The sequence below is a fragment of the Erythrolamprus reginae genome, chromosome 3, assembly GCF_031021105.1.
Source record: "Erythrolamprus reginae isolate rEryReg1 chromosome 3, rEryReg1.hap1, whole genome shotgun sequence".
Classification (NCBI taxonomy): Eukaryota; Metazoa; Chordata; class Lepidosauria; order Squamata; family Dipsadidae; genus Erythrolamprus; species Erythrolamprus reginae.
Genome location: NC_091952.1, coordinates 4,980,733 through 5,005,543, shown reverse-complemented (window position 1 = coordinate 5,005,543; position 24,811 = coordinate 4,980,733). Strand labels below are relative to the sequence as shown.

At 43.5% G+C, this 24,811-nt stretch overlaps 2 protein-coding genes across 2 annotated transcripts; both read left to right on the top strand.

The window, feature by feature from the left end:
* The first annotated feature begins 634 nt into the window (after window positions 1-634).
* On the top strand, window positions 635-22,068 carry LOC139163476 (tyrosine-protein phosphatase non-receptor type substrate 1-like). Its single transcript, XM_070744275.1, has 4 exons — window positions 635-881; window positions 20,032-20,382; window positions 21,178-21,317; window positions 21,949-22,068. The coding sequence occupies exons 1-4, from the start codon at window positions 809-811 to the stop codon at window positions 22,066-22,068; spliced, it is 684 nt and encodes a 227-aa protein (XP_070600376.1). The 5' UTR covers window positions 635-808.
* Window positions 6,464-11,626, top strand: LOC139163431 (signal-regulatory protein beta-2-like). Its single transcript, XM_070744233.1, has 4 exons — window positions 6,464-6,572; window positions 6,673-7,023; window positions 9,426-9,776; window positions 11,586-11,626. Exons 1-4 carry the CDS (start codon window positions 6,464-6,466, stop codon window positions 11,624-11,626), a joined length of 852 nt encoding a protein of 283 aa, XP_070600334.1.
* Window positions 22,069-24,811: the final 2,743 nt, after the last annotated feature.

The following is a 24,811-nucleotide window of genomic DNA, read 5'->3' as shown; positions in this document are numbered from 1 at the left end:
TTTGTGAAAGAAGAAGGACTGTGAATTGCCTCACAGCTGCAAGCTAAGTATCACAGAACTGATAAGGGACTTGTACAAATTACCAGTTTGTTTGGAGATGAGTGCTCTTTGCTATACAAAAAGAGTGCTCTGTTTATTTGCATTTTCAGTATAAAGAACATTGTTTCGAATTTTCAAACGTGTGTGTGTCTGAAATTGTATCTGTGCATTTTTGGGAGGATTCTACCAGAGCACTATCCATCCATCAATCAATCCATCTATCAATCATGTATCCATCTATCATCTATCCACGAATCATTTATCATCTATCATCTACCAGTGGTGGGATTCAAATTTTTTACTACCGGTTCTGTGGACATGCCTTGGTGGGCATGGCAGGGAAGGATCCTGCAAAATCCCCATTTCCTCCAATCAGCTGGGATTTGGGAGGCAGAGAATAGATGGGGAGGGACCAGTGAGAGGTGATATTCTCTCCAGTTCTCAAAACTACTCAAAATTTCCACTACTGATTCTCCAGAACTGGTCAGAACATTATGAAACCCACTTCCGTAAAATATTCAGCTATTTATAAGGCATTTTTCTTTATTTTACTATAGTATTCTTCCTCGGAATGTAACACAACCCAAAACGCATCACACTTCATGTGAAATCAGTTTCCTGTTGTGGCTTCCCTTTTGAGGAGTTGGCAGGTCTGCAGCCGGACACTAAGCAGAAGCAACTGATTGTGTGGATGACAATCCAGGCCAGTTCAAGCCACAATTCAGGAGCCCCAAGATTTGTCGCTCTTTGAAATAAACCGACTCCTCCAATGGCTTCTGGTACCTTCATTTCCGGTCTGTTTTTCCTTGTGCTTTCCAGCCTGTCTTCAGCAAGAACCAGAGGTGAGTGATCAGGCCAAAAGGCTTTTGGCAGAAGTAACTGAGATAGTGAATGAAAGAATAACAGAATAACAGCATTAGAGGGGACCTTGGAGGTCTTCTAGTCCAACCTCCTGCTCTAGGAGAATTGATTGATTGATTGATTGATTGATTGATTGATTGATTGATTGCCGCATGAATCCCAGCAACCGGTTAATTCCCACAGAGTTGGCCTTCTCCGGGTCCTGTCAACTAAACAATGCCATTTGGCAGGACCCAGGGGAAGAACCTTCTCTGTGGTGGCCCTGACCCTCTGGAACCAGCTCCCCCCCGGAGATTAGAACTGCCCCCACCCTCCTTGCCTTTCTCAAACTTCTTAAAACCCACCTCTGCCATCAGGCATGGAGGAATTGAGACATCTCCCCCGGGCCTATACCGTTTATACATGGTATGATTGTTTGTATGTTTGCTTTTAATGATGGGTTTCCTGCAGTCGGGTTTAGAGCAGTTTACTTTAAGTTTGTTTCTTTTGTGTGCTCATGTGTTGTTGTAGGTGAAGCTAAAGTAGTCAAAGAATAAAGCTGAAACTGAAGATAGTGAATGAACGAATAACAGAATAACAGCGTTGGAAGGGACCTTGAAGGTCTTCTAGTCCAACCCCCTGTTCAAGGAGGATAAATCTACCATTCCAGACAAGGAGCTGTCCAGTCTCTTCTTAAAAACCTCCTGTGTTGGAGAATTCACAACTTTTGAAGGCAGGTGTTTCCACTGGTCAATTGTTCTCAATCTCAGGAAATGTCTCCTTAGTTCCACGTTGCTTCTCTCTTTGATTAGTTTCCACCCATTGCTTCTTGTCTTGCTTTCTGGTGCTTTGGAAAATAGGTCGACCTGCCTCTTCTTTGTGGGAGCCCTTCAAATATTGGGGCACTGCTATCCTGTCACCCCTGGTCCTTCTTTTCACTAGACCAGACATACCCAATTCCAGCAACCGTTCTTCGTATGTTTTTGCCTCCAGCCCCTTAAACATCCTTCTTGATTTTTCCCCCGGCTCTTTTTCTAGTCTCAGTAACTGTAAGATGTGGGACTCAATGTTTCTGGTAATTAAACGTGGCCTCTCCTAGGGTGCTCCTTGCTATTCATTGGGTTTCCAATTCGTAGATAACAATCACATGGAGAGCTACTGCTGAAGCTGATGGGAGGGAACTTGGGGCTAAAGCTCCTCCAAAAAATTTGGTTCTCCAGGCTCATTTTTCTCGTTGCTTCTCTTAGAAACGTAGAAGACTGATGGCAGAAAAAGGCCTCATGGTCCATCTAGTCTGCCCTTATACTATTTCCTGTATTTTATCTTAGGATGGATCTATGTTTCTCCCAGGCATGTTTAAATTCAGTTCCTGCGGATTTACCAACCACGCGTGCTGGAAGTTTGTTCCAAGCATTTCCTGAGGATTGGAGAATGGCCAGTGTTGTGCCTATCCACAAGAAGGGCAGTAGAGAAGAAGCTGGTAACTACAGGCCAGTTAGCTTGACATCAGTTGTAGTTAAAATGATGGAGACTCTACTCAAAAAGAGAATAAATCAGCACCTAAAAAACAATAACTTATTGGACCCAAATCAGCATGGCTTTACTGAAGGCAAATCATGTCAGACTAATCTCATTGAGTTTTTTGACTATGTCACAAAGGTGTTGGATCAAGGTGGTGCCGTGGATATTGCCTATCTGGACTTCAGCAAAGCCTTTGATACGGTTCCACATAAAGAGCTGATAGATAAATTAGTGAAGATTGGACTTAATCCCTGGATAGTTCAGTGGATTTCAAGCTGGCTGAAGCATAGACATCAGAGAGTTATTGTTAATGGCGAGTATTCTGAGCAGAGACAGGTTACAAGCGGTGTGCCACAAGGGTGTGCTCTGGGTCCTATTCTTTTTAATATGTTAGTGAGTGACATAGGGGAAGGTTTGGTAGGGAAGGTTTGCCTATTTGCTGATGACTCTAAAGTGTGCAATAGGGTTGATATTCCTGGAGGGGTCTGTAATATGGTAAATGATTTAGCTTTACTAGATAAATGGTCAAAGCAATAGAAACTGCAGTTTAATGTTTCCAAATGTAAAATAATGCACTTGGGGAAAAGGAATCCTCAATCTGAGTATTGCATTGGCAGTTCTGTGTTAGCAAAAACTTCAGAAGAGAAGGATTTAGGGGTAGTGATTTCTGACAGTCTCAAAATGGGTGAGCAGTGTGGTCGGGCGGTAGGAAAAGCAAGTAGGATGCTTGGCTGCATAGCTAGAGGTATAACAAGCAGGAAGAGGGAGATTGTGATCCCCTTATATAGAGTGCTGGTGAGACCACATTTGGAGTACTGTGTTCAGTTCTGGAGACCTCACCTACAAAAAGATATTGACAAAATTGAACAGGTCCAAAGAATGGTGGAAGGTCTTAAGCATAAAACGTATCAGGAAAGACTTAATGAACTCAATCTGTATAGTCTGGAGAACAGAAGGAAAAGGGGGGATATGATCGAAACATTTAAATATGTTAAAGGGTTCAGGAGGGAAGTGTTTTTAATAGGAAAGTGAGCACAAGAACAAGGGGACACAATCTGAAGTTAGTTGGGGGAAAGATCAAAGGCAACATGAGAAAATATTATTTTTCTGAAAGAGTAGTAGATCCTTGGAACAAACTTCCAGCAGACGTGGTTGGTAAATCCACGGTAACTGAATTTAAACATGCCTGGGATAAACATATATCCATTGTAAGATAAAATACAGGGAATAGTATAAAGGCAGCCTAGATGGACCATGAGGGGACATGATCGAGACATTTAAATATGTTCAAGGGTTCAATAAGGTTCAGGAGGGAAGTGTTTTTAATAGGAAAATGAACATAAGAACAAGGGGACACAATCTGAAGTTAGTTGGGGGAAAGATCAAAGGCAACATGAGAAAATATTATTTTACTGAAAGAGTAGTAGATGCTTGAAACAAACTTCCACCAGATGTGGTTGGTAAATCCACAGCCACTGAATTTAAACATGCCTGGGATAAACATATATCAATCTTAAGATAAAATACAATAGTATAAGGGCAGACTAGATGGACCAGAGGTCTTTTCCTGCCATCAATCTTCTATGTTTCTAGGTCATAAAATGGGACAAAACTCACTTAACATATTTCTTGCTCAACCGAAGGAATCCTGGATGCCATTTTGGTCATAAGTCAAGGACTCCCACGGACCCAGAAGCTTCAAGCACTTTTTGCATTCTTCTTTTTCTTTTCCCTAAAAAAGAGAGAGGGGAAAAAAATGTCAAAAGCTCGCTTTGCGCCGCCCCAGAATAACATCTGGCGCGGTGAATCCATCTTTGTGTCAAATAGTTGGGTGCATTTGCGTTCGTGCTGTGGGTGTTTGAATCCTAGAGGGAAACTACTAATTATGGCATTATATTTCCTGAAAGACGCCACACGCTTTCGAGTATAGAGCTGAGCCACTGCAGAAAATTCTGGGTTGGTTTTTTTTTTGCGGATTACAAAGAAGGCACGGAGTGAGGCATATTTATTATTTATTTCTTTATTTTATTTCTTTATTTTGTCATATAATATTAATATGCAAGTTACAAGTAAATGTCTTAATATTAAAAAACATGCAACAGGTAGAAAATAAAGAAACAGTAAGGACAGGGGACGGAAGGCACAATGATGCATTTATGCACACTCCTTACTGACCTCTTAGGAATTGTGAGAGGTCAATAGTGGAAAGTCTAAGGGTAAACTTTTGGGGGCTAGGAGATGGTACTACAGAGTCTGGTAATGAATCACATGCATCAACTACTCGGTTGCTGAAGTCGTATTTCCTGCTGACGAGTTGGGAGCGGTTTACATTGAGTTTGTATCTGTTGTGTGCTCGTGTGTTGTTGCAATTGAGGCTGAAGTAGTCATTGGCGGGGAGAATGTTGAAGAGGATTATTTTATGGGCTATGTTTAGATCATGTTTAAGGCGACGTAGTTCTAAGCTTTCTCATCCAAGGATTGTTAGCCTAGTTTCATAGGGTATTCGGTTGCTAGTGGAGGAGTGGAGGGCTCTTCTAGTAAAGTATCTCTGGACTTTTTCTAGAGTGTTATGTCTGACATGTGATGTGGGTTCCAGACAGATGAGCTGTATTCGAGGATTGGTCTGGCGAACGTTTTGTATGCTCTGGTTAGTAGTGTGAGATTGCTGGAGCAGAAGCTACGTAGGATTAAGTGAACAACTCTGGAAGCCTTTTTGGCGATGTTGTTGCAGTGGGCTTTGGCACTTAGGTCGTTTGATATGAATATTCCAAGGTCTTTAACGGAGTGAGGGTTGTTTGCAATAGCTTGTTTATTTAGCTTGTATTTGGTGTTCTGGTTCTTTTTGCCAGTGAGTAGGACTGAGCATTTATTGGTTGAGATAAACAAGGGTATCTTCAACCATGGCCATTTTAAGATGGGTGGATTTCAATTCCCAGGATTCCACAGCCAGCATCCTTTAATATTCATGGGTTTCAAGTGTTGGAACTCCCACGACCTCTGCTGACAAGCTGTTCTCTTCCTGTCCGTTGGGAGTCTGGGAAACTTTCTGAACAAGAGCGGTCCTTTTTCTTGGAGACCTTCTTGAGAAGTGGATTGGCACTGCCTCCTTCCTAGGGCTGAAAAAGAGTGATTGGCATAAGGTCACTGAGATGGCCTTCTGACAGGGGGAGGAAGAAGGAAAGAAGGAAGGAAGGAAGGAAGATTGATCATTCTCACCATCAAAAATTTCCTCCTTATTTCCAGGTTGAATCTTTCCTTGGTCAGCTTCCATCCATTTATTCCTTGTCTGGCCTTTGAGTGCCTTAGAAAACAGTCTGACTTACTGTTGTGGTTCACTCTGGCCCAGCTCCTGCCCCAAGGACTGTGGATGTGGGGGAGACATCCACATGCTGCAGGCCTGTTTTGCCCCCGGTGGAATCTGATGATGAAGGCTCCTCTGACCAAGAAGACATGAGTGACAGGGAGGAGGAGAGTGTGGCAGACAGCTCAGAAGGAGATCAATTATCTAGCTCCTCCTTGGATTCAGAACAAGAGTTAATGATACAGCCACGCATGCGGAGAGCGATGCATAGGCAGCAACAACTGAGAGATTATTATCAAAGAAAATGAGGCCACCTGTGGTTGGGTGGGGCTGTGGTCATTAGTGAGGCTGCTATAAAGAGCAGCCTGTGGGTTTGGCCATTGTGGAGGATTATCTGATCGTTTGTTGTGTTTCATGACTGCTTTACTGACTTTGACCTTTTGTGTGCTGATTTTTCCCTGCTTTGAAACTAAACCAGAGCAAAGTGTGTTTCACTTTGTGAAAGAAGAAGGACTGTGAATTGCCTCACAACTGCAAGCTAAGTATCACAGAACTTATAAGGGACTTGTACAAATTACCAGTTTGTTTGGAGACCAGTGCTCTTTGCTATACCAAAAGAGGGCTTAGGTTTAAGTGAATTTTCATTATAAAGAACATTGTTTTGAATTTTCAAACGTGTGTGTGTCTGAAATTTGTACCTGTGAATTTTTGGGAGGATTCTACCAGAGAACCCGACAGAACACAAGGTGGCACTTCCTAATAATGAGGACAATTAAGCAGAGGAACAGCTTGCCACCAGAGGTTGTGGGCGCTCCATCACTGGAGAATGTTAACAAGAGACTGGACAATCACTTGTCTGGAATGGTACGGGGTCTCCTGCTACAGCAGGGGGTTGGACTAGAAGACCTTCAAGGTCCCCTCCAGCCCTAGGATTCTATGGTTTAACTACAATCTGGGTTCCTCTTTCTCAGGTATTGAGAACAAGGATCCATTGCTCTCGCAACCGCAGGCGTCTGTTTCGGTCACAATAGGGGACGTTCTCCACCTGGAGTGTGAGGTGCATAACACCCTCCAACCTGGTGCTGTGAAATGGCTCTTGTCAAAAATACGTCAGTTGAAGCTCATCTACACAACTGATGAGACTGATGAACGAGATGAAAGAATAACAAGGAGTTCTCCAGGTTCCGACACGGATTTCTCCATCTCCATCCACAATGTTACTCAGGAAGACAAGGGGACTTATGTCTGTGTAGCGCAGAAGAAAAGTTTGTGGGGATCTGCAGTTTGGCTTGAAGGATTTGGGACTCAGGTACGTGTAAAAGGTGAGTGCGAACAGGCTTGTCCTGCTTTCTGCTACTTTGTTAAAAAGGTCGATCTTATTTATTTTATTTATTTATTTATTTTGTCCAATACACAATGAGGGTTTTAGTGGGTATATATCTATATACACATAGTAAAATACATGATGAAGGTTATAGAGGAGATACTCATAGTAAAATATATCTAACAAATAATAGAAAAGAAGATAAAGTAATAGAACATATTGCGGCACTTCTATCCTGTCACCCCTCGTCCTTCTTTCCACTAGACCAGACATACCCATTTTAACCTCCATCCCCTTAATCATCCTTCTTGCTTTTTTCCCTGCTCTTTTCCAGCCTCAATAACAGTAGCTGTAAGATGTTGGAATCAAAGTCTCTGCTAATTAAACGTGGCCTCTCCTAGGGTGCTCCTTGGATGTGCTACTCATTGGGTTTCCAATCCGTTTAAAGATAAGAACCCCATGGACAGCTACTGCAGAAGCCAGAATGGGTCCTTTTGTTGGGCTTTGTTGGGTATTTCGGTTAATATTAATATTACTAGTATTAGCAGAGTTCAGCTGGCTTAAGTTGCAGCGGATTCAGCATGGCAAGATAACAATTGTATGGCTTAGAATCCCATTTGTAAGTAATGAATGACCACTCCTTCATAAAGATGAAATAAACTGCAATCTTTACTTACAATTTTGTTGATTCATGCATTTACATAATGCAGGCATAAATGCTTATATTCCTGTACATAATTATTTCTGCATGCTTCCATGTGTGGGGATGTCTTCGGATTGATCTCACACATGTGTCATCAGCCATGGAGCACACAGGGAGATAGAAGGAGGTGGAAGAAGACTCAACAAGGCCAAAAAGGGGGGAAAGGGAGGAGTCATCTACTCTGCTATGTTTATATAGTCGGTAGAGTACATCCCCCTTTTTGTCATCAAAAGGTGACACTCTACTCAGTTAATTTGTGACCTGACCATAGAGATGTGCCCACAAGACATGTATTAGAGTGGGGGAACCCAACACTTTTAGCCTCCTCCAGGGACGGGGGTGGAAATGGCGCTTCCAATTTTGACAGCTTGATTCAATGCTCCTGCTCCCCACCCCCCACGCATGTGTATGTAAACCCTCACACTGCCCCCAGCCCCCATCCATGATGCCCCTTGACCCTCTGCTTCCCCCACCTTTTTGAAGGTCCTCCACAGGCCAAAAACACCCTCCCAGAGCATTGGTGCAAGCCAAAAACAGCTGGAGCTGAACTAGGTCAATCGCTCACATGCCAGCAGATATGGCTCCGCGTGCCATAGGTTCATCATCATGGTTATAGGGTCTCCTGCTTGAGCAGGGGGTTGGATTGGAAGATCCCCAAGACCCCATGGTGCAGTGGTTAGAGGGCAGTACTCCAAGCTACTTCAGCTAACTGCTAGATGTAAGTTCAGTAGATAAAATCTCACCAGGCTCAAGGTGGACTGAGCCTTCCATCCTTCCTTCATGGGTCAAATGAGGACCCAGAGTATTGTGGGCAAGAGGTTGATTCACATACAGCCTGGGAGAAACCCCTCTCAGCAGTAGCGATGGCGAAAGAGACCTCGGAGTCTTGGTGGATAATCAACTAAACATGAGCCAACAATGTGCAGCAGCAGCTAAAAAAGCCAATACAATCCTAAGCTGCATCAACAGGGGAATACACTCCAAGATCAGGGAAGTCTTAATACCACTCTACTACGCCCTGGTCAGACCACACCTGGAGTACTGTGTTCAGTTCTGGTCACCACACTTCAAAAAAGACATTGAAACTCTGGAGAAGGTGCAGAAAAGAGCAACCAAGATGATCAGGGGTCTAGAAACCAAGACTTACGAAGAGAGACTGTGGGAACTGGACATGGATAGCCTAGAGAAAAGGAGGGCCAGAGTGGACATGATAGCAGTCTACAGGTACATGAGGGGTTGCCACAGAGAGGAGGGGATCACTTTATTCTCTAGGGCACCGGAGGGCTAGATGAAGAACAACAGCTGGAAGCTGACCAAGAAGAGATTCAACCTGGAAATAAGGAAGAACTTCCTGACGGTCAGAACGATCAACCAGTGGAACAACCTCCCAGCGGACGTTGTGAACTCCAATACTCTGGACATTTTAAAGAGGAAATTGGACTGTCACTTGGCTGGGATGCTATAGGGTTCCTGCTTAGACAGGGGATTGGCCTTGATGACCTGCATGGTCACTTCCAACTCTAACAATAAACAAATAAGCAAATAAACAAACAAACAAACAAACAAACAAACAAATTCTACTTAGAGAGGGCTCTAAAGCACTGTGAAATAGTATTTAAGTTTAAGTGCTATTGTTATTGTTCCTCCCAGCCCTACGATTCTATGGTTTAACTACAACCTGTTTTCCTCTTTCTCAGGTATTAACGAGGAGGATCCATGGCTCTCGCAAACCCAGGCGTCTGTTTCGGTCTTAATAGGGGACGTTCTCCACCTGGTGTGTAAAGTGTATGACATCTACCAAACTGGTTCTGGGAAATGGTTCTTGGGAAAAGGACCACACCGGAAGCTCATCTACACAACTGATGAGACTGTTGAACAAGATGGAAGAATAACAAGGAAATCTCCAGGTTCCGACACGGATTTCTCCATCTCCATCCGCAATGTTACTCCAGAAGACACGGGGACTTATTACTGTGCGAAGGAGGAGAAAAGTTCGTTAGAATCCACAGTTCGGCTTGAAGGATTCAGGACTCAGGTATGTGTAAAAGGTGAGTGTGAACTAGCTAGGGGTGAAGTTTGTTTACTCGCCTTCTGGGTCTAGGGACCTGTGTGTTAGTGCTATAGCCAAGCCTGGTTCCAGATTTGGACCTGATATACCCCAAGTCCCTTCAGGCCTCCAGAAAGAGAACAGTAGAATAACAGAGTTGGAAGGGACCTTAGAGGTCTTCTAGTCCAACCCTCTGTCTGAGCAGGAGGCCCTCCAATGATGGAGCACCCACAATTTCTAGTTGAGTTTGCCTGATTGATTATTCTCACTGCAAGAATATTCCTCCTCTTTCTTTCTCTCCCTCCCACCCTCCCTCCTTCTCCACCTCCCTCTTTCTTCTTTCTTTCTTTCTCCCTTCCTTTCTCTTTCTCTCTCTCTCTTGCTCTCTCCCTCCCTCCCTCTTTCTTCTTTCTTTCTTTCTTTCTTTCTTTCTCCCTTTCTCTTTCTCTCTCTCTCTCTCGCTCTCTCCCTCCCTCTTTCTTCTTTCTTTCTTTCTTTTGTTCTTTCTCCCTTCCTTTCTCTTTCTCTCTCTCTCTCTCTCCCTCTCCCTCTCCCTCTTTCTTTCTTTCTTTCCCTCCCTCCTGTTTCCTTCCTTCCTTCCACTCTCCCACTTCCTTTCATTCTTTTCTCTCTCACTCTCACTTTCTCTTTCCCCCTGCTTCTCACTCCCTCCTTTTTTCTTTCCTTCCTGCCTTCCATCCATCCTTCCATCCTTCCTTCCTTCCTTCCTTTTGGAAAGTCTTTGAAAAACCCTACTCGGGGTTAATCAGCCATTTACGGTGGATCTTTATTTAGCACAATACTCTTCCCCAAAATGTAACACAACCCAAAGCGCATCAGACTTCATGTGGACTCAGTGTCCTGTTGTGACTTCCCTTTTGAGGAGTTGGCAGATCTGCCACCAGACATTATGCAGAAGCAGCTGATTGTGTGTATGACAATCCACCGTGGTTCATGCCACAATTAAGGAGACCCGAGATTTGTCGCCCCTTGAAATAAACCCGGCTCCTCCAATGGCTTCTGGTATCTACCTTGCCAGTCTGTTTTTCATTCTGCTTTCCAGCCTGTTTTCAGCAACTAATGGAGGTGAGTGATCAGGCCAAAAGGCTTTAGACAGAAGTAACTGAGATAGAATGAAAGAATAATAGAATATCAGCGTTGGAAGGGACCTTGGAGGTCTTCTAGTCCAACCCCCTGCTTGAGCAGGAGAATTATAACATTCCAGACAAGTAGTGTTCAGCCTCTTCTTAAAAACCTCCAGAGAATTCACAGCTTCTGAAGGAAAGTTTTTCAGCTGGTTAATTGTTCTCAATCTCACGAAATTTCTCCTTAGTTCCAGGCTGATTCTCTCTTTGATTAGTTTCCACCCATTGCTTCTTGTCTTGCTTTCTGGTGCTTTGGAAAATAGGTCGACCTCCCTCTTCTTTGCGGGAGCCCTTCAGATATTGGAGCACTGCTATCCTGTCACCCCTGGTCCTTCTTTTCACTAGACCAGACATACCCAATTCCAGCAACCATTCTTCGTATGTTTTAGCCTCCAGCCCCTTAATCACCCTTCTTGATTTTTCCCCCAGCTCTTTTTCTAGTCTCAGTAACTGTAAGATGTGGGACTCAATGTTTCTGGTAATTAAATGTGGCCTCTCCTAGGGTGCTCCTTGCTATTCATTGGGTTTCCAATTCGTAGATAACAATCACATGGAGAGCTACTGCTGAAGCTGACGGGAGGGAAGTTGGGGCTAAAGCTCCTCCAAAAAATTTGGTTCTCCAGGCTCATTTTTCTTGTTGCTTCTCTTTTTCGTTTCCTTTTTAGCGTGGGGTGGGAAATTCATAGAAATCCCTCATAATTCATAGGAATAATTCATAGGAATCCCTCAATATCCTAACAAAAACAGCAACAGCAATAACAACAACAACAACAGAGTTGAAACGGACCTTGGAGGCCTTCTAGTCCAACCCCCTGCTTAGGCAGGAAACCCTACACTACTTCAGACAGATGGTTATCCAGCATCTGCTTAAAACGTATAGTGTTGGAGCATTCACAACTTCTGGAGGCAAGCTGTTCCATGGGTTAATTGTTCTAACTGTTAGGAAATGTCTCCTTAGTTCTAAGTTGCTTCTCTCCTTTTTTAGTTTTTACCCATTACTTCTTGTTCTACTCTTGTTCTGTCGGGCTCTCTAGTAGAATCCTCCCAAAAATTCACAAGTACAAATTTCAGACACACACACGTTTGAAAATTCAAAACAATGTTTTTATAATGAAAATTCACTTAAACTAAGCCCTCTTTTGGTATAGCAAAGAGCCCTCGTCTCCAAACAAACTGGTAATTTGTACAAGTCCCTTATCAGTTCTGAGATACTTAGCTTGCAGTGTGAGGCAATTCACAGTCCTTCTTCTTTCACAAAGTGAAACACACTTTGCCCTGGTTTAGTTTCAAAGCGGGGGAAAATCAGCACACAAAAGGTCAAAGTCAGTAAAGCAGTCATGAAACACAACGATCAGATAATCCTCCACAATAGAAACATAGAAACATAGAAGTCTGACGGCAGAAAAAGACCCCATGGTCCATCTAGTCTGCCCTTATACTATTTTCTGTATTTTATCTTAGGATGGATATATGTTTATCCATGGCATGTTTAAATTCAGTTACTGTGGATTTATCTACCACGTCTGCTGGAAGTTTGTTCCAAGGATCTACTACTCTTTCAGTAAAATAATATTTTCTCATGTTGCTTTTGATCTTTCCCCCAACTAACTTCAGATTGTGTCCCCTTGTTCTTGTGTTCACTTTCCTATTAAAAACACTTCCCTCCTGGACCTTATTTAACCCTTTAATATATTTAAATGTTTCAATCATGTCCCCCCTTTTCCTCCTGTCCTCCAGACTATACAGATTGAGTTCATTAAGTCTTTCCTGATACGTTTTATACTTAAGACCTTCCACCATTCTTGTAGCCCGTCTTTGGACCCGTTCAATTTTGTCAATATCTTTTTGTAGGTGAGGTCTCCAGAACTGAACACAGTATTCCAAATGTGGTCTCACCAGCATTCTATATAGCGGGATCATAATCTCCCTCTTCCTGCTTGTTATACCTCTAGCTATGCAGCCAATGGCCAAACCCACAGGCTGCTATTTATAGCAGCCTCACTAATGACCACAGCCCCACCCAACCACAGGTGGTCTCACTTTCTTTGATAGTTGTTGTTGCCTATGCATCGTTCTCCGCATGCGTGGCTGTATCATTAACTCTTGTTCTGAATTCAAGGAGGAGAGAGATAATTGATCTCCTTCTGAGCTGTCTGCCCCACTCTTCTCCTCCCTCTCACTCATGTCTTCTGGGTCAGATGAGCCTTCATCAGCATATTCCACCGGAAGCAAAACAGGCCTGCAGCATGTGGATGTCTCCCCCACATCCACAGTCCCTGAGGCAGGAGCTGGGCCAGAGCGAACCACAACAACTCTCAGGTGCTTTGGAGAAGAGGTTGACCCCCTCTTCTTTGGGGCAACCCAAGGGTGGGCAGCAGGCAGGATGGGGTGCAACACAATTCCTCCGGTGCAAATGAAGATGTGTGCGCAGCTCCAGCTGATCGGCGGCAGTCACTTCCTGGTTTACCACGCTCAGCTCAGCTCTTTATTTTTTCCCCTCCTGCTGCTGCTGCGCGCGCCTCGCTTTTTTCCTCTTTCCTCCTTCCTGGCCTCGGACGAGCTTCCCTCTCTCCTGCCCAGCTCCCCTCCAGCCTCACATGGCAACCTCCTGAAGCCAAGAAGGAGGAAAGAGCGACACTGGTGCCGTTGTAAGTTGAGGACTTAACAGTTCACTTGAACAATGATGATCGTTCAAGCCACTCCCATTCTGCATTTCTTTTTCTAAGGTTTTTTTTTTCTCTCCACAATTTCCATATATACATCAAATACCTTAAGACTATATACATATAGTCTATATGTACATTTTCAAATCAATCAGAATACTAAATACATACTTGGAAGAAATGTACTTGTAGATGACTCTCACTCAGTCAAAGACCTTGGAGTACTCATATCCAATGACTTAAGTGCTAGAGGCCACTGTAACAACATTGCCAAAAAAGCACTAAGAGTTGTAAATCTAATCTTACATAGCTTCTTCTCCAGAATTATTGAGCTGCTAACCAGTGCATACAAAACATTTGTCAGACCAATTTTTGAACACAGCTCACCTATATGGAACCCACATTGCATAACAGACATTAATACAATTGAGAGAGTCCAGAAATACTCCATAAGAAGAGTCCTTCACTCCTCCTCTTGAAACAAATTACCTTACTCCTCCAGACTTCAAATATTACAATTAGACAATTTACAACTACGCCACCTCCAAAGTGATTTAACTGTTGTTCATAAAGTCATACACCGTAATGTCCTTCCTGTTAGTGACTACTTCGCCTTCAACAACAAGAACACAGGAGCACGTAATAGATACAAACTAAATATAAATCGCTCCAAACAAGACTGCAGAAAATACGACTTCACCAATAGAGTGGTCAACATCTGGAATTCACTACCTGACCCTGTGGTTTCTTCCCCCAACCCCAAAATCTTCAACCTTAGATTGTCTACAGTTGATCTTCTCTAAAAGGTCTGTAAGGGGTGTGCATAAGCGCACCACTGTGCCTACCATCCTTGTCCTATTGTCTTATTATCCTTTCTTTCACTACTTTCTACTCGTGTTATGTTAATACAAACTATAATTCTATACTTGCTTGACAAATAAATAAAATAAGCAATCAGAATTCAATAACCTATTTTTCACCTACTCTTGCTGTTACTAATCAGTCTGTTTGTCTTTTTCTTCACATTCTCTGTCTCTTTCTCAGCTACCTACCTTAGCTAGGCTATGAGACCTTTGACATACACTGAGCAGAGAATTTTAACAGAGTGTGGATGTGTGGTAAAGCCAAAGAAAGACCTAGTTATGCTTAATAAGTACTATTTACATATATACAAAACAGAAACAATCCAGGGTATCTACGGGACCACCTTCTGCCGCACGAATCCCAGCGACCGGTTAGGTCCCACAGAGTGGGCCTCCTCTGGGTCCCGTCAACAAAACAATGTTGTTTGGTGGGGCCCAGGGGAAAAGCCTTCTCTGTGGCGGCCCCGGCCCTCTGGAACCAATTCCCCCCGGAGATTAGAATTGCCCCCACCCTCCTTGCCTTTCGTAAGCTCCTTAAAACCCACCTCTGCTGTCAGGAATGGGGGAACTGAGATATTCTTTCCACCTAGGCCTTTACAATTCATGCATGGTATGTTTGTATGTATGTATGTTTGGTTTTACAATAAGGGTTTTATAGTTGTTTTAGTATTGGATTTACATGCTGTTTTTTTGTTACTGTTGTTAGTCGCCCTGAGTCTACGGAGAGGGGCAGCATACAAATCCAATAAATAAATAAATAACAAGCACTAAGCCATACAATATAATAAGCACTAAGCAAACACACTCCCCCTTCAAGGCAAAGCAAAAAAGAATGAGCGTTAAAGCATCATTGAGGGAAGGAGTACTGGCGCCCTCTTATGGCGAACTAGCCCAAAATATTTAAAGTGATAGTACAAGAGACTACAATAGGTAGTTTACAATGGCAAACCCTAACAACCATGTTCCTAGTACTAACATTACTCCTCCTCTCTCCCTTCCTCCTTCCCTTCTTTCCTTCCTCCTCCCCCTTTCCTTTCTAAACCCTTCCCTGAGTGATTTTGATTCTAATACATATCACATTTAACAGGCTGATAACATTTCCCCATCTTTAAGCTGTCAACATTTCTTCTTAAATTCTTTGTTATTGAACATTACATCTATACTGTTCAATCTTTACTTTTGTTATATATTGTTAATCTAATGCTGCCTCTTTAGACTAGTTCTGCATTTCTTGTGGGTGACTCTGGAATCAGCCCTCCGCTTCAGAGTTGCCTTTATTTGTGGTTGTCCATGTAGGCACTAAGCAACCTCCAATTAGAGGGTAATTTGAAGGAGGAGATAAGGATGTGGCACTGTGTGAACCAATCAACTGGTGCCCCACCAGCCTTGTTTCAAAGCCATTACCTTTTCAAAGAAATACCCTACTGTTTTGGGGTTTACAGAGCTTTGAAGTTTCATTGAGTTTCTAGGAGAAAAGCCACTTTGGAATTCAGGAGACACTTCATAATAGTGGGGACAATTAAGCAGTGGAACAGCTCCATCCCTGGAGGTTTTTAAAAAGAGACTGGATGGTCACTTGTCAGCAATGGTATGGCGTCTCCTGCTCCAGAAGGGGGTTGGACTAGAAGATCTCCAGGATCACTTACAGCCCTAGGACGTCTGCCAAGACACCTCAACGCATTGGATGAGACTGATGAAAAAGATGGAAGAATAACAAGGAATTCCCCTCCCTTCTTTCCCCCTTCCTCCTTCCCCAAACCCCCAATGGCTCCTGTGTGTTCTGCCCCTTCCTTCCCACTTCAGCCATGCCATGGCCAGAAACTTTCCAAAACTTTTGTGTGTTCCAACAGACCGGTGGATGGGAGGCAAATATAAGGGAGGAGAGAGGTTTGTTTATACTTCACTCTGTTTATTCCTCTACTTTCAGTTTGAGGGTGTGTGTGTGTGTGTGCACGCATGTGTGCGTGCATGGATTCAGCCAGGCAACTTTTAAAAAAGGAAAAGTAAGGCAGTTCGGTGCATTTGGTTCCCTCCTGTTTCTCAGCACCAGAACCTGCGCTCGCTCAAAGTTTCCCAGGGTAAGTTTTCCTCTTCTTCCCAGTCCTTCTGTCAGTCCTTCTGTCCAGCTCCTTTGTTGAGAGATGCTCAGGTGCTGAGCCCCTTCTACTTCCCCCCCTCCTCCTCCTCTTCTTCCTCCGCCCTACCCCCGACTCGGCCATGACACAGCACGACTTTCAAAAGTGAGAGGGAGGGAAGGAGGGAGAGAGAAAGAAAGAGAAAGAAAGAAAGAAAGAAAGAAAGAGGGAATGGAGAAAGAGAGAGAGGGGAAAGAGAGAGGGAAACAGAGAAAGAGAAAGAAAGAAAAAAGAAGGAAGGAAGGAAAGAGGAAGGGAGGGAGGGAGTGAAAGAGAGAGAAATAGAGAGAAAGTGAGGGAGGAGTAGAGAAAGATAGGAAGAGAAAGAAAGAAAGGGAGATAGAGAAATAGAAAGAGGGGAGGAAGAGAGAGAGAGAAAGAGAGATGGAGGAATAAAGAGAAAAAAAAGAGAGGAAGGAAGAGAAAGAGAGGAAGAAGGATGGAGAGAGAGAGAGAGAAGTGGATGGAAGGAAGAGAGAGAAAGAAAGAGAGAGAGAGAGAGAGAGAAATAGAAAGGGAGGGAGAAAGAGAGATAGAGAGAAAAAGAATTTTTTTTTTTGCTCCTTATAGACCAATTTTTTAATCAAAAACCTTCTCCCCCCCCCCTCCATCAGTGGTGTTCCTCTTTACTAATGTAAAAATCTGGTCACTTTATCTATAGCCTGTGTAGGTTCCTCACCCCCAGATTCTCCCTCTTCCTCTGGCTCTCTTTCGGACTCCTAAGAACATAAGAACCTAAGAATAGCCCTGCTGAATCGGGCCAAAGCCCATCGAGTCCAGCATTCTGTGTCCCACAGTGGCCCACCAATTGTCCATGGGGATCTTGAGCAGAAGAAGGCAAAACCCTCCCTTTCCCTTGACCCCCAACAAATGGGACCTAAGGGAATCCTGCCTGCCTCAACCAACATAGAGGCGGCACTTGGACATCCCTTTCAATCACCACCCAAGATACACTTGGCATCCATGAATCTGTCTAATCCTGCCTTGAAGCTCTCCAGGCTGACAGCTGTCACAACCTCTTCTGGAAGGGAACTCCATCAACCAAGGACCCTCTGGGGGAAGAAATATTTCCCTTTATTGGTCCTCGCTTTCTTACCTATGGGCTTTAGGGAGGGGCCCCTTGTCCTAGTATTGTGTGGAAGAGAAAAGAATTTTTCTCCATCCACCTTTTCTATCCCATGCCTGATTTTATACACTTTGATCAAGTCACCCCTTAAACACCATATTTCAAGGCTGAAGAGACCAAGGCGTTGCAACCTGGTTTCATAAGGGAGGGGCTCCATTTCCTTGATCATACTTGTTGCCCTTTTTTGCACCTTTTCGAGTTCCATTCTGTCCTTCTTGAGGTGCGGTGACCAGAACTGTACACAGGACTCCAAGTGTGGTCTCACCATCGATTTTCCAATTGGCCAAAGAGCCTGGCTGCAAGTCAACCAAACCAGTGGTAGATTTTTTTTCTTTGTGTTAGTAGTAGCTTCCTGTGAAAATGCTTGGATGAGGAAGTCCATTATGGCCCTGTCCATCTTCTCTGGACAATGGAGAAGTAGAGGAGGCTGCCTCACCTCTCTTCCCAGGCTGGAGATGGAGCCCGTGTGGTCTCAAGTTGTGGCCCCTCTGTGAAGGAGATCGCTCTACCGGTCCAAATCCAGATGGCTCCAGGAAGCAACGCTGCTTCACACCAACTTTATCCCCCTCAAATTAAGCCGCTAGATGGCAGGAATTTAAATCAAATCACAGCCATTACTTCTATATTTCTTTTTTAAAAGTATTTAAAAGTTAGCAAAAACTTCAGAAGAAAAGGATTTAGGGGTAGTGATTTCTGACAGTCTCAAAATGGGTGAACAGTGCAGTCAGGCGGTAGGGAAAGCAAGTAGGATGCTTGGCTGCATAGCTAGAGGTATAACAAGCAGGAAGAGGGAGATTGTGATCCCACTAAAAATGAGTGCTGTTGAGAGCACATTTTGAATACTGTGTTCAGTTATGGAGACCTCACCTACAAAAAGATATTGACATAATTGAACGGGTCCAAAGACGGGCTACAAGAATGGTGGAAGGTCTTAAGCATAAAACGTATCAGGAAAGACTTCATGAACTCCATCTGTATAGTCTGGAGGACAGAAGGGAAAGGGGGGACATGATCGAAACATTTAAATATGTTAAAGGGTTAAATAAGGTCCAGGAGGGAAGTGTTTTTAATAGGAAAGTGAACACAAGAACAAGGAGACACAATCTGAAGTTAGTTGGGGGAAAGATCAAAAGCAACATGAGAAAATATTATTCTACTGAAAGAGTAGTAGATCCTTGGAACAAACTTCCAGCAGACGTGGTTGGTCAATCCACAGTAACTGAATTTAAACATGCCTGGGATAAACATATATCCATCCTAAGATAAAATACCGAAAAAAGTATAAGGGCAGACTAGATGGACCATGAGGTCTTTTTCTGCCGTCAGACTTCAATGTTTCTATGTTTATTTTTCTCCACAATCTCCATATATACATCAACACATATAACTTAAGAATATATCAATGATATATACATTTTCAAAGCAATCAGAATTCAATAACCTATTTTTACACCTGGTCTTGCTGTTACAAATCAGTCTGTTTTTCTTTTTCTTCACACTCCCCCTCTCTTTCCCCTTCTCCCCTACCTACTTTCTTACTCCTTCTCTTCCTCCCTTCCTCCTTTCCTGTCCTTCTTACCTTCTTCCCTTCCTACTTCCTATTGATAATAATAGGGACAATTAAATATTGGAACAGCTTGCCACCAGAGGTTGTTGTCGCTCCATCACTGGAGACTGCTATCATGTCCGCTCTGGCCCTCCTTTTCTCTAGGCTGTCCATGCCCAGTTCCCTCAGTCTCTCTTCGTAAGTCTTGGTTTCCAGTCCCTTAATCATCTTGGTTGCTCTTTTTTGCACCTTCTACAGAGTTTCAATGTCTCTTTTGAAGTGTGGTGACCAGAACGGAATACAGTACTCCAGGTGTGGTCGGACCAGGGCGTAGTAGAGTGGTATTAAGACTTCCCTGGTCTTGGAGTGTATTCCCCTGTTGATGCAGCTTAGGATTGTGTTGGCTTTTTTAGCTGCTGCTGCACATTGTTGGCTCATGTTTAGTTGATTATCCACCAAGACTCCAAGGTCTCTTTCGCCGTCGCTACTGCTAAGAGGGGTTTCTCCCAGGTTGTATGTGTGTCCAGGTTTTTTTCTGCCTAGGACTTTGCTCTTGTCGATGTTGAACATCATTTTGTTGGTGTGGACCCACTGTGTTAGTCTGTCTAGGTCTTTCTGTAATTTTAAATTTAAATGTTAAAAAGAGACTGAAAAGTCACTTGTCAGGAATGGTATGGGGTCTCCTGCTACAGCAGGGGGTTGGACTAGACGATCTCAAGGGTCCCTTTCAGCCCTAGGATTCTGTGGCTTAACTACAATCTGGGTTCCTCTTTCCCAGGTATTGAGGACAAGGATCCACGGCTCTCACAACCCCAGACGTCTGTTTCGGTCGGAATAGGGGACGTTCTCCACCTGGAGTGTGAAGTGCATAGCACCCTCCACCCTGGTGCTGTGAAATGGTTCTTGGGAGAAGGACCTCAGCGGAAGCTCATCTATGCAGATACCAAGATTGATGAAATAAATGAAAGGATAACAAGGAATTCTCGAGGTTGCAACACGGATTTCTCCATCTCCATCCACAATGTTACTCTGGAAGACATGGGGATTTATTACTGTGTGAAGGAGAAGAAAGAGTTGGGGAGATCTATGGATTGGCTTAAAGGACCTGGGACTCGGGTAGTTGTAACAGGTGAGTGTGAACAAGCTAGGAGTGAAGTCTGTTTACTTGCCTTCTGGGTCTGGGGACCTGTGTGTTAGAGCTACAGCTGTGTCTGTTTCCAGATTTGGACGTGATATACTCCCTGGAGCCCTCCAGAAAGAGAATAGTAGAATAAAAGAATTGGAAGGGACCTTGGAGGTCTTCTAGTCCAACACCCTGCTTAGACAGGATACTGTACATCACTTCAGACAGAAGGTTCTCCAACATCTTCTTAAAAACTTCCAGTGTTGGAATATTTATAACTTCTGGAGGCAACTTCTGTTCCACCGATCAGTTGTTGTTGTGTGCCGCCCCGAATCTGCAGAGAGGGGTGGCATAGAAAACTAATAAATTATTATTATGTTCTGTCAGGAATTTTCTCCTTTATTCTAAGTTGCTTCTCTCCGTGAATAGTTTCACCCACTGCTCTTTGTATTGCCTACAGATGTTTTGGAGAATAGTTTTATTTATTTTATTTTATTATGTTTTACTTTATTATGTTTTGTGTGTTCTGTGTTGTGTGTTATCTTTTATTTTTTATCTGTTATCTGTTATCCTTCATCCTTTATGTTATTATTTTTATCTTATCTTATTTTTTTCATTTTAATATGTGCCAATTATTATCTCTATTGTATTGTACTCTATTGTATTGTATTCCATTCCATTCTATTCCATTCCATATTTTTTATTCTATTGTGTTCTGTTCCATTCCGTTCCATTCCATTCCATTCTTCTCTGGCTTATTACAGATAAATCAAAAGCAATATCCAATTTTTTTCTCCATAGGTTCACAGGGATGGTCCATCTATAGTCTCTACTTGGGGCTTTTCCTGAACAAAGTAGCAATGGCTCTTTTGCTCTTCGGCCTTTTCCAAATGAAGCAACACAGAGGCTGCCTTGCAAGATATTGTGCTAAGAGCAAACCCGTCTGTTCTGTCTGGGTCACTCCGGCCGCTATGACCAACCCAGAAAGATAAGCCAGACACACCGGTTGAATCCAAACACAGTTTTATAATGGTAAAGAGAAAAGAAGGCAACAGAAAATGTCCTTACAGATCAGGAAAACACTGGAACTCCAAATAGATACACGAAGGCAATTGTTCATACAGAAACACAGGATCCTTGATGCCAGACGAGGCTGTTGTGCTAACAGACACACACCTCCCACCAGTCTTCAAGGCTGCTGGGCCACGAGCCAGGAACAAAAATGCTGAGAGAAAATGCAGATAACACCAACTCCCCTTTGATAACACTCCACGCTGCCGGAATGGTTCTCATGCCTTATAAACCCTTCCCTGCTAATGAGGACCACACCCAACCCCCTGGTGTTCCTCATTCACCGCTGATAATATCTACGCAGTTGATCTCTCCTTTGAGCTATGCATCTCTGCCGCATACTAATGATAGCTTGTGCGTCATCATCCAGGGACTCCAGAGACTCACAGCTACTTGCTTGAGAGAGCTCTTCCACAGGGTTCCCAGGCCTTGCATCACCTGCACTTTTGTGACTGCTATCTGCACTGTCTGACTGCCAAGAACTCTCCTCTCCGCTCTCAGCCTCCCCCGGGCATGGAGCCAGCAGAGACGCAGCTGGTCTTTGATCTGGCTCAGGCTGAACCACAACACCGTCTAAGGCAGGACCGGAACGGAATTGCAGCCTGGTGCTTTAACCAGTGAACTGGTTCCCTCTATGGGTAAAATAAGGAATGGGGGGAAAAGACGAAAAAAGAAAGAAAGAAAAAACGCAGCCAGCAAAGGCCCACAGAGTCGGCCTTCTCCAGGTCCCGTCTGCCAAACAATGTCGGTTGGTGGGACCTCAGGAAAGAGCCTTCTTGTGGCGGCTCCGACGCTTTGGAATCAACTGCCCCCAGAGATTTCTTCCTACCGATCTTCCAGAAAGCCGTTACGACCCGGCTTTTCCAGCAAGCCTGGAATTAGACTGAGTGCTTTGTGTGTATGGTTCTTTTAAAGTTTATTATATATCATTATTATTGGTTTTATTGTGTAGTTGTGATTTTATTTTATTAATATTATTGTATTTATCACATTTGTTAGCTGCTCTGAGTCCGCTTTGGAATGATTTTATATATATATATATGTGTGTGTGTGTGTGTGTGTGTGTGTGTGTGTGTGTGTGTGTGTGTGTTTTAATGTCGGATCACCCTGGTATATATTGAAGGAACGTCAACGCTCCTTTTTGCCTCTAGGCCCAACCCAGGACCATTTCAAGGCAGTTAATATATTTATAGCCGACAACTATATTCTGTATGTGTCAAATGTTTTTTTAGCTGGAATTTTTAAAAATTAAGGGAGACTAGGATGGTCCCATTTCGGCCTTGTTCTGGCCTCATCAGCTAGCCACACCCTTCTTTACTGGGATTTGATCTGGTGAACTCTGCCTTGTAAGGCAGAGAATTAGCAGTTGAGCTATCAGATCAGATTCCTTCCAGCTCTGTACCAGGGAGGGGCTATATGTTTCTTTATGTCGGATCACCCTGGTATATATTGAATATGATCCGACATAAAAAAAACATATAGCCCCTCCCTGGTACAGAGCTGGAAGGGATCTGATCTGATAGCTCAACTGCTAATTCTCTGCCTTACCTGTACCCGTGAAAATCTACGAAAACAAATTTATATATATATCTCACATGTTTTTGCTGAATTTTTAAAATTAAGGAATATTCACCCTTATTCTGGCCTCATCAGCTAGCCCTACCCTTATTGGGATTTGATCCTGAGGCCTCTGCCTTATAAGGCAGAGAATTAACCTCTAGGCCACCAGATCTGATCCCTTCAGTTTTGTACCAGAGAGGGGCTATATGTTTTTTCTGTTGGATCACCCTGGTATATTGAAGGAACGTCACAGCTCCTTTTTGCCTATAGGCCCAACCCAGGGCCATTTCAAGGCAGTTAATTTGTTCATAGCCAACAAACTATTTTCTGTATGTATCACATATTTTTGCTGAATTTTTAAAATTAAGGGAGGCTAGGATAGCGCTATTTTGGACTTATTCTGGCCTCATCAGCTAGCCATACCCTTACTGGGATTTGATCCTGGGGCCTCTGCCTTGTAACGCAGAGATATATATGACGGTCTTGGTATATTTGGGTTTCTTCCCGTGTAGGATTTAAAAATTTATGGTGACATTTCGACGAGGTCCCATTTGCCATCCTCAGGCTAGTGCTGCTGTCCTTGTTCTAGGGCGAACACAGCGAGACCTGAGCTGCCTTCCTTCTATAAATACTGGTGGCTGGGTGTGGTTTGATGGCTCAGCAATTGCCTGCTGTGTAGAAACTTCCTGGTGAGTCAGTGGGGTAACACCTGGGGTCGTTGATGTAACTGAAGTATGATGATTAGTTAATGGTTGTGGATTAGGCATGATATCCTGAGTAGTTGGAGCTGGCAGGCTACTTGATTGTTTTCCAATGTGTGTTCTGAGTCTGGTTTCAGTTTCTATGGCTGGGATACGTTTGAGGGCTGGTTTCCAGATGTCTGGTAAGCGGGAGGTATCATCCCGCTTGTTCATATTTTCGGGATGTTTTTCTGTCTCGCTGTGTTCGCCCTAGAACAAGGACAGAAGCACCAGCCTGAAGATGACGAGTGGGACCTCGTCGAAACGTCGCCAGAAATTTCCAAATCCTACACGGGAAGAAACCCGAATATACCAAGACCGTCATACCTGTACCCGTGAAAATCTACGAAAACACACACACACACACACACACACGCACACACACACACACACATATATATATATATATATATATATATATATATATATATATATATATATAACATTGAAAAAAAATGAAAAAAGAAAAAAACAGCTGAGTCCCAAAGGAGTTGAGCGGCCTATCAATTAAATTAATAATAAATAAATAAATAAATATTCTTCTCAGCAGTTATAAGTATAGGTAGTCCTCAACATACAACCACAACTGAGCCCAAAATGTCTGTCACTAAGGAAGAAATTTGTGACGTAAGTTTTGCTCCATCTTTTGTATTTTTATATGCTTCGTGCGCCTGCGCAGAAGCAAATCTTGTGAGGGGACGTTTGCTCGCATGCGATTTTGGTGGGGCTTTTTGCTCCTGCGCATGCGCAGAATAAAAAATTCACCAAAATCACACATGTGTCCCCTCACCAAATTCCGATGTGTTTTTGTTTCATGCGCATGAGCAGAAGCAAAATCACACCGGGGACGCGCACGAACATGAGACAACCCAAGCTGCATGCACAGCGCACCAGTAGTGGCCGGTAACAGCAATCCACTCCTGGTCGTAAGTGATTCACGAGGGTCTCTCCACTCGGGTTCGAGTTCATTTCCTTGTATCACAGAGTTGGCCTTCTCCGGGTCCCATCAACTAAACAATGTCATTTGGCGGGACCCAGGGGAAGAGCCTTCTCTGTGGTGGCCC

Excerpts from the sequence above, each read along its gene's own strand:
- LOC139163431 (XM_070744233.1), top strand. The coding sequence starts at position 6,464 with ATGAGGACAATTAAGCAGAGGAACAGCTTGCCACCAGAGGTTGTGGGC. Across the intron at positions 6,573-6,672 it reads CTTGTCTGGAATGGTACGGG|GTATTGAGAACAAGGATCCA; the intron begins GTCTCCTGCTAC and ends CCTCTTTCTCAG. Across the intron at positions 9,777-11,585 it reads GACTCAGGTATGTGTAAAAG|CGTGGGGTGGGAAATTCATA; the intron begins GTGAGTGTGAAC and ends TTTCCTTTTTAG.
- LOC139163476 (XM_070744275.1), top strand. The coding sequence starts at position 809 with ATGGCTTCTGGTACCTTCATTTCCGGTCTGTTTTTCCTTGTGCTTTCC. Across the intron at positions 882-20,031 it reads GTCTTCAGCAAGAACCAGAG|GTATTGAGGACAAGGATCCA; the intron begins GTGAGTGATCAG and ends CCTCTTTCCCAG. Across the intron at positions 21,318-21,948 it reads ATTGTGCTAAGAGCAAACCC|CCTCCCCCGGGCATGGAGCC; the intron begins GTCTGTTCTGTC and ends CTCCGCTCTCAG.